Source organism: Vigna umbellata, chromosome 3 (assembly GCF_029865625.1).
Source record: "Vigna umbellata cultivar VRB3 chromosome 3, Vumbellata_1.0, whole genome shotgun sequence".
NCBI classification, from domain to species: Eukaryota; Viridiplantae; Streptophyta; class Magnoliopsida; order Fabales; family Fabaceae; genus Vigna; species Vigna umbellata.
This window is the reverse complement of record NC_142167.1, coordinates 54,170,668-54,183,932: the sequence shown is the minus strand read 5'-3', so window position 1 is coordinate 54,183,932 and position 13,265 is coordinate 54,170,668. Positions and strand designations below refer to the sequence as shown.

Below are 13,265 nucleotides of genomic sequence, written 5' to 3'. Positions count from 1 at the left end.
CTCGTCCAAATCATATGAAGAATGCACTGGAGGTTGCATATAGGATTGTTGATGCATCAAAAATAGGAACACGGCGTGCATTATATTAATTGAACATGCAGAAATAGTAAATCTGTGCCTATTGAAGCATTATAAACAATTAATCTGGTTCGATTGGTTGAGATTCAGGTCAGGTCAAACTTAATGGGGTTTTGCGCAAGTTGTCTCACACTAATTCTACATGTCTGTTAAAGAAAATAAACAGATTTAGGCTGCTATTTGTCATGTTTTTTCAATATCCATTAGCTAAAGTTAATTTTTAGGTATTGAAGATTGCAAGCCATATATTATTTCAAATAAAATTTTGCAATGAATAATTTAGTGGAGTACAACATGACCGTATGACTCGTTCAATTTCAGACAAATTTCAAAAGAAATACCCACGGTATACTTAGGTTGCTAAATAAATCAAGAGCTATTTCAAGGTACTTTATGCAAAAGGGTGTTTTAAGAAAAACAAAAACAAAAACCCTTTGAGCATCCCTTAACTAAAAAAATGATTTTTTTTAAAAGGGACTCCAAACAAAATCTTACAATTAGTAACGTACAAAGCATAACCCTTCCAATATAGCTACCACTGCTTCTCTAGTGGTTTAGCATTTTCTATCCAAATGCTTTCCTTAAAAATTGAGTTCTTTTTCATTAAAAGATTATTTCTACCATGGAACTCTATAACATACTTATATTTAAGGTAAAATTCTATGCAATATTTCGAGATATAATTTCAGTTCTAATTTACACTTGGAAGAACCTAGTTCTTTCTTTTTAAAGTGAATGAAAATCAGAGCCTTGTATTCACACACGAGAGCATTGCACAACTTCAGTCCTGCGTTACTGTTAGTAGTCTTCAATGAATAAATTGAATATATGCACATTTTTCTTATCAAATTTAGCTCAGCGAAAAGTAAAGTCAGTGAGTGTGTTCATATCCACATACTTGAAGTCGAAAAAAACTTTGGAAAAGAAAGTAGTGATTACTCCGGACTGACTCTGATCACGACAATGATTCTCCGTCACTTTCTCCACTTTTTTTTATCTTTCCTCCTTTTGCCTTTATAGTTGAATTAACTAGATGAAATATCTCAACCTGAACTAGACTTATATCTATATTAACTAAGTTCATAAGTCTTACACTTAAATCACTATTAAAGTATCGCCACGGTGATACTACAGATGAGTTTAAGGGTTAACACAGTTAATTAATATATATAATCATCATCAAAGATCATATAACTTCCGTTCCTCCGTCCTCTAGCTTCTCTGTCAGCCTGCATATATCAACAACCAAACCATAAGTGTTTTTTATGATTAAAAACAAACCTAGCTACATATATTTTCATGCTTAAATTGCACTAAAACAGGGATGCTTCCTATAAATTCTGTTCTCAATGAAATTAACAAAAGTAACTATAATTTACATCTAAAACCTTCCATAAGATTCTTGGTTTCCATAACTACTGGTCACAAAAAAATTTGGACAATGTGTACCTTGGTTATGAGTCTTTCAAATGCTTCAGTTCCATGCTCTTCCATGTACCTCTCAGCAGCAGAAAGGACATCATCCTGCTTACTAAATATGTTCTTTCGGGGAACATACCACATTTGAGAGGCTCCTGGAAACTTTGGCATTTGTGGCATTTGTGGATTCATATAGAATGGTCTAACATAGTGCCTATAAACATGTGCTGCCCCACTGAACTGCGGAAGAACTAGCCAGCAACTAAGTATCAACTTGGCATAAGGCCAAATGGCAAGCCTGAAATTAGGAACACAATTACATTGGAAAGTTACAATGGTTTAGTTTCTTAAAACTTTTCTAGCCAAGCAAAGAACTTGTGAGAGAACCTTTTGAAAATGAAAATTCCCCCCAAGTGATAACTAAAAGACTAATTGGTATTGGTAAATTACTTAAACTTAATTAAGTACTTAACCATAATCATGTTCATGTATTTAACTCAATGAATAAACACAAACTTAGTATTATGTATGATTATTAAAATGAGGCAAACTACTAAATAATTGTTAATAATTTAAGAATGTGTACACTACTAAAACGTTTTTCATTTTTTTATACCTTTACTTGTAATTTTATTTGTTACTATCTTATATCTAATATTTAGTTAAGTCTGAATGTTTTTATAGTTCTCTTAAGGATAAAATATTTCATTAAAAAATAGTATGAAATAAAAAATTTAAAACTAAAATAAATAACATAATTTGAAAAGAGATAGTGATGAATGTTGATAGAATATTGAAGATAAAATAAATAAATAAATAAATATATATATATATATATATATATATATATATATATATATATATATATTATAATAAGGTATAAACTCATATATTACTTAGCATTTAAAACAAAATGTTATAAATTAGTTAGCTGAACATGCTCACAACAAATGGCTTAATAAATGTCAAGGGTTCTTTCAAATAAAATAAGCTAGTTATCTTAAAAAGACCTGTAAAACACACTCAAAAGTTAAAACTCATGATTTTTAACTTAAAATTTGAACTTTAAATAAATAAAATCATTATGTTTTCAGAAACCAAAATAACAACGTGCATGAATGATTGTTTTTCTATTATTTCATGGTTTTTTACCATTAAGGTATATTTTCATTATGAAATTATCAATGTGATAATTTTTTAAAAACATTTGAACTTGGACAAATCACGTTAAGTTGAAAAAGTCCTCTCATGCAGAGACGATTTTACTTTACTTTAAGTAAAATGAAATCATGTCAAGTCAAAACAAATTTCATAAAAAAATGAAGTCGTCACATCAGGCGATTTATGTGTTTTATAAAATAATAAAGAAGTCATATGACAATGTGACTACTTCAATTTCTTTATGAAATGTGTTAAAGTCGAATGTACTATGATGTTGTCACATCTTGAGGTAATTTGTGTTCTATAAAATGTAAAGAAGTCGTATGACCTTGTGAAGATTTCAATTTCTTCATGAAATGTGTTGAAGTCGAATGCTGTTGTGACAATTTCAGTTCTTTTATAGCATGAACTGAAGTTATAAAAGTTGTTTTTGGCTTGACTTGATTTCATTTCAATTAAAGTAAAATCACCCTAGAATAGCATGACTTTTTCTTTATGAGGTGGTATCAATATGGTATGACTTACCATGTCCAGTTCGATTTTTTTTTTTAAAGTTACCCATTTTAGTAATTCAAAATAAAATTACACAAAAAATGGTAAAAGAAAACTCATTTCGTTTCAATATAATTTTGAACTATTCAGCAATGATGCTTTCATTAAAATCTATAATGATATGAAAATTGTTTCATAAACAGGAATGTTAAAAAGAGAAAGAAACAACTGATGAGAGACATTTTCCATCTTGTTTCACCCCTCCTTCAAGTTCACACTCTATTTTGTGCTTAACACCACCCTTTTACTTTCCACCATGTTTAGTTGATTTTGAAAACTAAAAACAGCACATAGAAAATCAAACACACCCTTCCCTTTCATACCTCTATCAAGATTCAAACAATGCACCACAAAGAAATTGCATACTTCAATATAAAGCATCCAAAAAATGTTGAGATTCAGTGATTAACTTACACTTCAAGAACTTTGGAAAATGTGAGCTCAAACAGAGTGATCAAAGAATAGAGAACCCAATAAGTGAGCCATTGCTGATCATCAATACTAGACCTACTCTCTATGGCTTTTATCGAAGCATATCTGCCACAAACACCAAAAGATACACTCAAAAATCAAAACCTCAAACACTTTTTTCAAAAAGTCACATTCAAAAAACTAAAGCCATACTTACAAAGGGTAAACCAGGGTGACCAAGGGCCTGAACAAAAAGCAAAAACACAAATCTCAGATCAAAATGATTCAATGTAACACACAAAAAGTTTAAATTTTTCATGTGAATCTACATCATACAATGGCATTCAAGAGTAGAGATGTAATGGACAAGAAGCATACAGAGCAAGAACATCGAAGTTCTTGAAGAGAACTTGGAGAAAACTGTCGCCAGAAGTACCCATTTGATGCAATGTTGTTATTTTTCTTTGTGGATCCTTTTGAGTGGAACACAGATGAGGGTTTGTAAAGAGAGACAAGGGAAAACAGAGAGGCTTCAAAAGTGGGACACTCCAAACAAGAAAGTAAAATTGAAAATGAAAGCATGTTGACAAAACAAAACCAGACCTTAACAAAAAGCTTATGTTTTTTATTATAATTTTTTTTTATATTAGTTATTTTATGAATGGATAAAATAAAACAAAAATGTGTAACTTCTGAGTAAAACATTTTTATATTGTGATTTAATAATAATTTTAAATTTATCTTTTTATTGAAGATACTTTTAATTGAGTAAATTATTCTTCATTAAAAAAATTATATAAAACACTACTTACATAATTATCCGCTTTTTTTTAAGTATTTATTTGTTAACATGAAGACAAAGAAAACTTAAGAATCATTGAAAACTGATTTACATGAAAAATAATTATAAGTTAAGTTTTTATTTCCTTAATTTTTTTATAAAAATATATAATATATTTTGTCTAAAAAAGAGATATTTGAGAAAAATATTAAATGTGTTAACGCGGAACAGCAGAGGCTTATTTCTATTCTGAACGTACGTACATGGACACTGTTACGTAGTGGTACTGATAGAATTATCAGTGCCAGCTGTCACCAACTGATCTCACTCTTTTTATATATTTAAATAATGCTTTATAATTGATTTATTTTTTATAATTTATTAATTTGGTTCATTTTATTTTTTATTATTTTTTAGTTGATTTAATCTTTGATTTATTTAAAAAATTTTAATTTGTAAGTTAACCATTATGTGCATATCACGTATCAATTGATTGATGAAATTTTAATTTTTTAACTTTTTTAATTTAAAAAATATAAATTGTCACATGTCAAATTATAATTATATTACAGTAACAATTTGACAATATAAGTATTAATGTTACATGTTGAATTTTAATTTAGTTTCTTTATTTAAAATTTTGGTTCAAGTTTCTTTATTTTTAAAAGGATTTAATTTTAGACAAAATTGATAATTAAATTTAATTACAATTTATACATGTTAAATTAAATTTTTAAAAGATCTAATGATTCATATAGTTTTATTTTCTAAAAAATTTCAAATATAAAAAATATAAATGAAAAAATATAAAAATGTAATAACAGAGATAACTAAATTAAATTTTTTTAAAAACATTAGATAGTTAAACCAGAAAATAATAAAGAAATTAAAATGAACTAATGTAACATATTAGATTAAATCATCTATTAAACAAATATTTGTAGCATTTCAAAATAATACAATTTCTTCTGTTTTATCTTCTCAATAAAATATTCCCTCGAACCACGATTTCCGGTCCCAAATACAGAGTATCGGATTACGACATTTTGTAATACCGTAATAATTGTATCCAAACAATTAACTTTTATGAAATAGTGCTAATTTTACCTTATAATTTTAATATTTAAGAAATAGATTCGAATATCCATATAATTCAATCAATATAAGGTTAAATTTAAAAGTTATCAATAAAAAATCACATCAATATAAAATAAAATAAATAACAATTGTCTTATCTCAAAAAAAGAAGTAATATTAAATTTAAATTTAAATTGTCAATGTGTTCTTTTTACACTTTGTATTATTTTTACAACCTCTTATAACATGAGATTTGCATACTTTTTAAGTATTAATAACTTTTTTATTTTCAGTTTAGTACACTGATCATATATACATTCACACATCATTAATTATATAGTTATACTTTATATTATTTATATTTGTTTTTGTATTATACTACTATCTCACCCATTAATTACAAAGTTAACTACAGTTACAATCTAGACTGTCAACTAGTATATTAGATGGTTGGTTATCAACCTAGATGATCATTTAAGACAATAAAATATTAACTTGGATGATCACCTAACATATCAGAGAGTTGTCCATCAACACAGACGATTACTTAAAAATCCAGACTAAACAGTAATCCGGTGATAAATCATCATACTAGACAGGCAAACAGGTATGACGATTTATCACCAAAAGGGACAATACAACTAGGACCAAAGATTATCAACTCCAAAACAATTTTACTTTAACCTAGTATAATCAATCACGTTTGGATGATAATTAGGTCAATTATACTCAAAAGTGCATCACAAAATTTATAAATAGAGATATGAAGTAACGAGGTAGGTCACTATAACATTAATTGCTTTCTGTTTAAGTTGATTTAACTTTCATATCGGAGTATCTTCTATAGATAACATTCGTGTAGTTTGGACAGGAGGCTCTTAAAACCAGACAGGACTTGAACTTATGAGAGAACGTTGTGAGACCGAGTACCTGGACCTGAAGACTTGACCCCACATCCGAAACATTTTGGCACTCATCGTAGGTCAAGTGATATCAACCAAATAATCCTATGGTGACCACCAAAAATCATGACAAGAAATCCAGTTGGGGAAGAGGTAGACAACCAGTTCAACCCGATTGAGATGATGAAGAACATGCAACGACAAATAGAGGAAATACAACTCAAGTATGAGGAAGAATTAAGGACCATTTGCGCAGAGAACGCAACTATGCAATGAAAGCAAAACGTCAAGAATTTTGTGCCTCTTACACCAACTCAACCTATGCAATCTAGACGACGTGAGGAGCCTTGCCAAACCACCCATGAAGGCAGCTTGAGAGGCAACAAGGATCACCCATCTGTGGAAACTGTGAACATAATTAGGATACTTCCTTTCACACCAGCTATAATGAAGACACCTTCTCCAGACATGTGGACTATACTAGTTTTTTATAAGTATGACGGTTTCACCAATCCCAAACTTGAAAATGTTCATGAACCAGATGACACAATACACCTTGTATAAAGGATAAGCATTATCCTAGTTTGATTCATTGCCACCCAACTCCATAGACAACTTTGCCACCATTTGTTCTATATTTAGGACATAGTTTTGACTATTCAACCACACCACTTGACATGCATTCCCTTAATGAAATTAGGCAAGAGAAATAGGAATCATTTCGAGCATTCAGGGAATAGTTGTTAAGACAATATCGTTTAAGCCAACATTGTTTTAAAGTTTAACAAAATAGCGTTTATCAAATAAATCGTCTAAGATAAGTTCACTAAACATTGTATGTAAAAGCGATATCTTAAACACTGAACGTTACTCAAATAGACTATGTCTAAACGCTTATACATGTACAATGCCTGAACATTTAAGAAATGTATAACACTTTTAATTCATGTACGAATTAATACTTCTTTGGTTGTTGAGTTGTGCTCTCTTTTTTTGTGCAGATCAAATTTGTACAAAGCCTTATTCAAAAGCTATGCATAAGATCAGGAGGACATTAAGAGATAGGAAGATATTCTGCAAACGTTTCCTTTATTTCTTATGTCTCTCTCTTTCGTACAAGCAACACAATTGTCTCTGCAAGACACAACATAGCATCTAACCTCGTACTAAAAGGCTACATCCCTACGAGAAAGTCAATGCTCTAAGTAACAGATCTTTTTCAAAGAAGTCTATATAAAGACAACTGCATGAAGAGAAGACAACAAGAACAAGAAAGATATCATTGCTCTTACGCTGTCAAAATTCTCGTCTAGACTTTGTCTTTGAAAAAGAAAAATTTTATTACAAGTTTTCATATCTTCTTTGTATTGCAATTATATCATTGTTCTTGTATTTCAAAAACACTATGTTGTTTTGTAGATTCATAAGTGAATCAAAACACTTGTTAGTTTAACTTAGTGGAGTTAAACAATCTAGTTAGTTGGACTAGTGTTATACTAGGAGTGGTGAAATTTGTCTAACCAATTGGGTTAGTTTGTAAAACTAGGAGTGGTCAAACTCGTTTATAATCTTTGAAAGATTAATGAAACCCCTCAAGAGTGCTTAAGGAAGAACTAGATGTAATTTAGGTTAGAGTCAATTAATATAAAAATAAGTTTTCTTTCTTGCTTTCTAAATATTTCAGAAAATTCTTAAGTGTTCAACACTACTTGCAGATCGTCTAATCTCTACAATAGAGTCTAACACTCATTTGCGAAAAAGTTTTAAACTTTATTTAACTCCCTTTTAGACTTTACCCGTATTTTAATAGTTTGGAAAAGCAGTAAAACAAATCAGAAACCTTAACCATGAGGTGACTATGCATCACATGATCACAGTCCTATAATCAGAAACTAAAAACATATTTAACTCTTATTAAAAATTAGAAAATTTAATTCAACCTAATAAAAATTAGGAATTAGTGTGATGCATGGTTTTCCTAGTGTTATATATGTAAGTTATAGTGTCTTTCCAAACATCAGCTCTTACCGATAAACATCATCAACCTTAGAAAAACACCACCATGGCTCCCTCTCCCTCTTCCAAAAGACGCCTACTCTACCGCGAAATTTATTCTCGGGGAAGAAAATCAGTCTCTGAAATCTACAAGTCGCAGCAAAGGAACCACGTCAACGTCTCCACCAACATGGTGGAAACGTAGGTCAACAACGCCCTCATGTCCTCCGCGGTGGCTCCGTCTTCGAAGTTATTGTTGGAGGAATATAGGAATTGGAGTTTTTGTTGGAGCTGGGTTATTCGGCATGTTTTTCGTCTTTACCTTCTCTCTAAAGTCATGTTTTTCCTTAATGTATTCACTCCCAGAATAAAATTTTCTTTTAAAAAAAGAAAAAAAATAGTAATTAATTAATTATACTATATTAATTAATTAATTCATTGTTAATAAAAAAACATTTTCTTTTAAAAAGTTTCTAACCTTTTTCTTTGTAGGGATCATAACTGAGTTAGCAAACCATGGATTCATGGATGAGAATCATATATATGGAAATCCCATAATAATAGTCTCTTTTAAAAATGCATTTTGGATTAGTTCTTCCGGAATTATTATTGGTATTTCGGCATTGGTGTAGCATTGTAAAAAGGGGTTGATGAAGTTTTGCGAAGACTAAGATTATTGAGCAAGAAACCACCATGCTTTCTGGCATGAATGGTCTTCGGTCGCCCTTCGCCTCCAAAAGGGATAAGAGATTAACTCCATGTTTTTTTGATCGATCAATTTGGAGTACTTTTCCAAATGTGGAGTATATTATGGATGAAAAATGGTTTTTTAATAATTTTTTTTACAATTCTTTTATAACAATATGTGTGATAGTTTGTGATTGGTCCGTTTCAAATATACACACCAATAAAATAATGACATATAATCTATTGTCAAAAAGTTATTAACACGTCATGATCCATTATAGATTATCAAATACTATGTGATGCATGGTTCTTAAGTTAGTCTCAACCTCCAACTCCTTCGCCTTCACCCAACCAATCATCTTTTCTATTGCCCATAGTGACCACACACTGCAAATGATGATGAAGATGAAAGCAAATGAAGATGCGTGAAGGCCAAGAGGAAGTGTCGGGCCTGCTGAAGAAGGAGGAAAGTAGTTTGGGATTTTTAATATATTTTATTTTGGAGTAAAATGGGGATATTACATTTTATAGGGTGCAAGAAGAAGAAAAAAATGGATTGGAAATCATGGTTGAATAATCTTGAGCTACCCATTTTGCGCTTATTAAGTACTGGGTTAAGAGTTGCTCCCTACACCACCACGTACTTCTTCCAGCACCTTCTCATTTCTGTTTTGTTTTCTAGTAAAATTTAAATTTTAAGGTTAATATTTTTCAACTTTTATCCACTTCATTAATGACCTAATAATGGTTCCCTGTATGAATGTATGCGGCAAGCACACAACTTCTTCTTCCTCTTTACCTTGACTGTTTCATTGTTTCATTGTTTCATTGTGCATGTGATGGATTGTGTTGTGAGTGTAGTGGTGGTTTGAGTGTGTTTCATAATGTGCTTAGTGAGAGGTTACAAAGATTGGTGGTTGTGCAAGGAACTCAGTCAAAGATCAATTTTGGTGGTGGTGCTTGAAGGTGTGCATTAGGGAAAGTGGTGAAGGTTTCCCAGGTGCAATAAACCCTCAAAAAAATATTACCTAAACGGATGTGAGTATCCGTCAGCATCATCTGTAAAACGGATGTTGACATCCGTGTGGAGAAATGGTGCGTTTCGAGCAGTTTCGTCGGAAGTGAACGACCGCGGCGTGTCAGTGGAGGACGAGGACTCTGGCGTCTGCGGTTTCGTGCCAATGGTGGTGGACGCAGCGGCGTCGGATAGTAGGTGCAGCGTTTTCAACTCCTCGGACGGAGAACGAGTCCTCAACGAAGTTCCAAGAGCCATTCTAGTTTTGTCATATCATCATACTGTCACAAAATCATGAGAAGAGAAAATTCAATTTCAAAAACAACAAACAAATTTAATTTAAACTAACTCGAATATTCACATTTATCTGTTTATTCTATCATCCAGTGGTCAAGCTCGGAGAATTACTCACCGGAACGTAGAGTTCTTCGGAGAATTGAGGATCACTTGCGTAGCCACGAGGAACAATGGCTGCGGCGAAGCGGTTGTCGCTGCCTGAAATTGAGGAGTTGCAGCTGTCAAGTGACGGTGGAGGAGCCGGTGGAGTTCCCAGCTACATTGTCGTAGAAACCGTCGGACACAATGGCGTTGGCGTGGGAGAAGTCGAGGAGTCTGGTCAGCGTGGCTTATCCTGCTGAGAGAATTGGTCAGCTCTTCCAACGGTGATGAAGCTGCTAGGAGCTCAGGTATAAGCCATTTTCTCTGTTTTTTTAAGAAACATGTGCGTGTGAAAAGAAACAATTAGTAATGGATGGTTTGTGGATGCATAGGTTGAAGCAGTTGATGAAGGGTTCAGAGATGCAGCATGGATGCTCTTCGGGGTTGGGTGGGGGATTTGGAGAATAAATACCACCTGACGGGTTCGGCGGTGGGACCACACCCATTGTCGAGCATGGTTCGGGAGTTTCAGTCGGTGATAGGGAAGAAAACAAGGATGCAAGCATTGGAAAAGTGGGGAGGTAAGCCAGATGTTCTGGTGGCTTGCGTGGGGACAATATCAAATGCTTTGGGTATGTTTCATGAGTTTGTAGGAGATGATAATGTAAGGTTGATCGTAGTTGAAGGTGGAGGTTTGGGACTTGATAATGGCAAACATTCTTCAACGTTGACCAAAGGAGAAGTTGGAGTCTACCATGGAGCCATCAGCTATTTACTACAGGATGAACATGGCCAGATTATCCATCCACATTCCATTGTTGCTAGGTCAGTATAATTAATTATTTAATATTTGATAACTTTCCCTGGTCAGAAACATTGAGCTTAAATATTTGATATGAACTTGCAAGATGGAATATCCAGGAGTTGGTCCAGAGTTAAGCTTTTCGAAAGAAAGTGGGAGAGCTGAATTCTTCGCTGCAACTGACGAAGAAGCTCTTGATGATATTAGTTTTGCTTCTTACTATTTGAGTTGTGAAAAACATAACGAGGGTTATTGATTAACTGGTTGACTGACATAATGTGCAGCTTACGAAAATTTATGCAAATTAGAGGGAATATTTCCATCCCTGGAGGCGGCAAATGCATTGGGTATCTTAGATAAATTGTCTTAATATTATCAAACAAACACCTCCAAACGAGTGTTCTCTCGCTTCCTTTCTCCAGCACCTCAGTATGGGTGTTGGAAATATCTAAATTGTGAGGCTTTAAGAGTTTTGAATTGTAAAATTCAATAATACGAGTATATAATTTGGAATACGTTTCTTGATCTACAATTATACTGATTTATACCTATATTTTAAATTATATAATTAAAAATAAATTTATTAAAATTTTATTTTTTAGATTTTGTAATTTAGAATGTATTTATGAATTTCATAAATAAAAAATGTATTTTATATTATAAATTTAAAATATATTTTTATATTTTCAATTTAAATAATCTATAATACAATTTTAAATTATGTAATCGAGAATATATTTTGGAGTTCTAGATCAAACAATCTAGAATATATTTTTAGATTATACAATTGATGTTTTCAACCTATAGTTAATTTGGATTTTTTTTTCTACACTTAAGTACAATAAGTATGCATGGAGGTGCTAAAAGAAATATCCCAGTTAAATTGCTCTTGGGCCTGTGTTGATTAAATGACACAAAACAAGTGAGTTACAGATTCTCCAAGAGTAAAGAGTATTTTGCAAATCCAGCAAAGCAGATTTGTCGTAGGTGATATCGTAGTTATGCAATCAATTCTTTGTTAAACTTTCAAAATACATTATTATTGATATATTAACAAAATTTAATATGTTTTAAAATATTAAAATCAATATATTTAAAAGCACAGCAGAAAAACAATTATAAAATCTACCAAAATTTAAGAAAAAAATATATATTTTATAATAATTTAAAAAAAAAACATTAAACTTAAAAAAATACTAATAATTTAAGTAATCAATAACACAATTATGATGTGAGAAGTTGAGGGAAGAATTTTGTATGTTCACATGCATTGAGTTTAGCTCAATTTATTGGTTTGACCTAATCTAATCTAGTTTGCGATGTATTTATTGCTAATTGGATGAATTTTTGTACATGATAAGATTCAAATTTGAGTTTCTCATTGCATGATATGGTGACATGAAAGTTTGAACATGGAAGATTTGATGATTCCAACCATCTTAATAACTCAAGATATAAATGATAGAGGTCTTACTCATGTGTTTGATTTTTTTTTTTCTATGTTGTATTTTGAGTTTTAATTATATTATAAGTGACTTCTTAATATTTGATTTTACTATATTTAAGTTATGTTATGTTTAAAATTATATAAACATCATTTCATTAAGTTTTATTTTAATATATAGATTAAAATATTTTTTAATACGTTAAAATGTTTTTATTCTTATGCATTTGTTAAGAAAAACAGTATAATAGATTGAGTAAAATAATAAAAAAAAAAAGCTGCTAGTCATCATTGTAAACAGAGACTCAGTTATGAGGATGTGTTAGATAAATAAACATCATGAGTGTTGAAATTATGGCTGAGGTCCCACCTTTTTATCAATCTAACCCTTCATTCCGGTAATCCCTAATGACTTTCTGTTAGTATTTAATTCAAATATCTAGTCTTATAATGGGATGAAAGATAATTAGAAATTACACATTAATTAAAAATAAAATAAATTCTTGAAAACACACACACAATATATATATATATATATATATATATATATATATATATATATA

At 31.1% G+C, this 13,265-nt stretch overlaps 1 protein-coding gene and 1 pseudogene across 1 annotated transcript; one reads left to right on the top strand and one right to left on the bottom strand.

Moving 5' to 3' along the window:
* Window positions 1-982: 982 nt before the first annotated feature.
* Window positions 983-4,186, bottom strand: HVA22C (HVA22 homolog C). The gene is made up of 5 exons (XM_047293309.2): window positions 4,000-4,186; window positions 3,839-3,865; window positions 3,625-3,747; window positions 1,528-1,795; window positions 983-1,307 (listed from the first exon to the last, which is right to left on the bottom strand). The coding sequence occupies exons 1-5, from the start codon at window positions 4,059-4,061 to the stop codon at window positions 1,239-1,241; spliced, it is 549 nt and encodes a 182-aa protein (XP_047149265.1). The 5' UTR covers window positions 4,062-4,186; the 3' UTR covers window positions 983-1,238.
* Window positions 4,187-10,743: 6,557 nt separating this feature from the next.
* Window positions 10,744-11,628, top strand: LOC124821443 (tryptophan synthase beta chain 2, chloroplastic-like; annotated as a pseudogene).
* The last annotated feature ends 1,637 nt before the right edge of the window (window positions 11,629-13,265 follow it).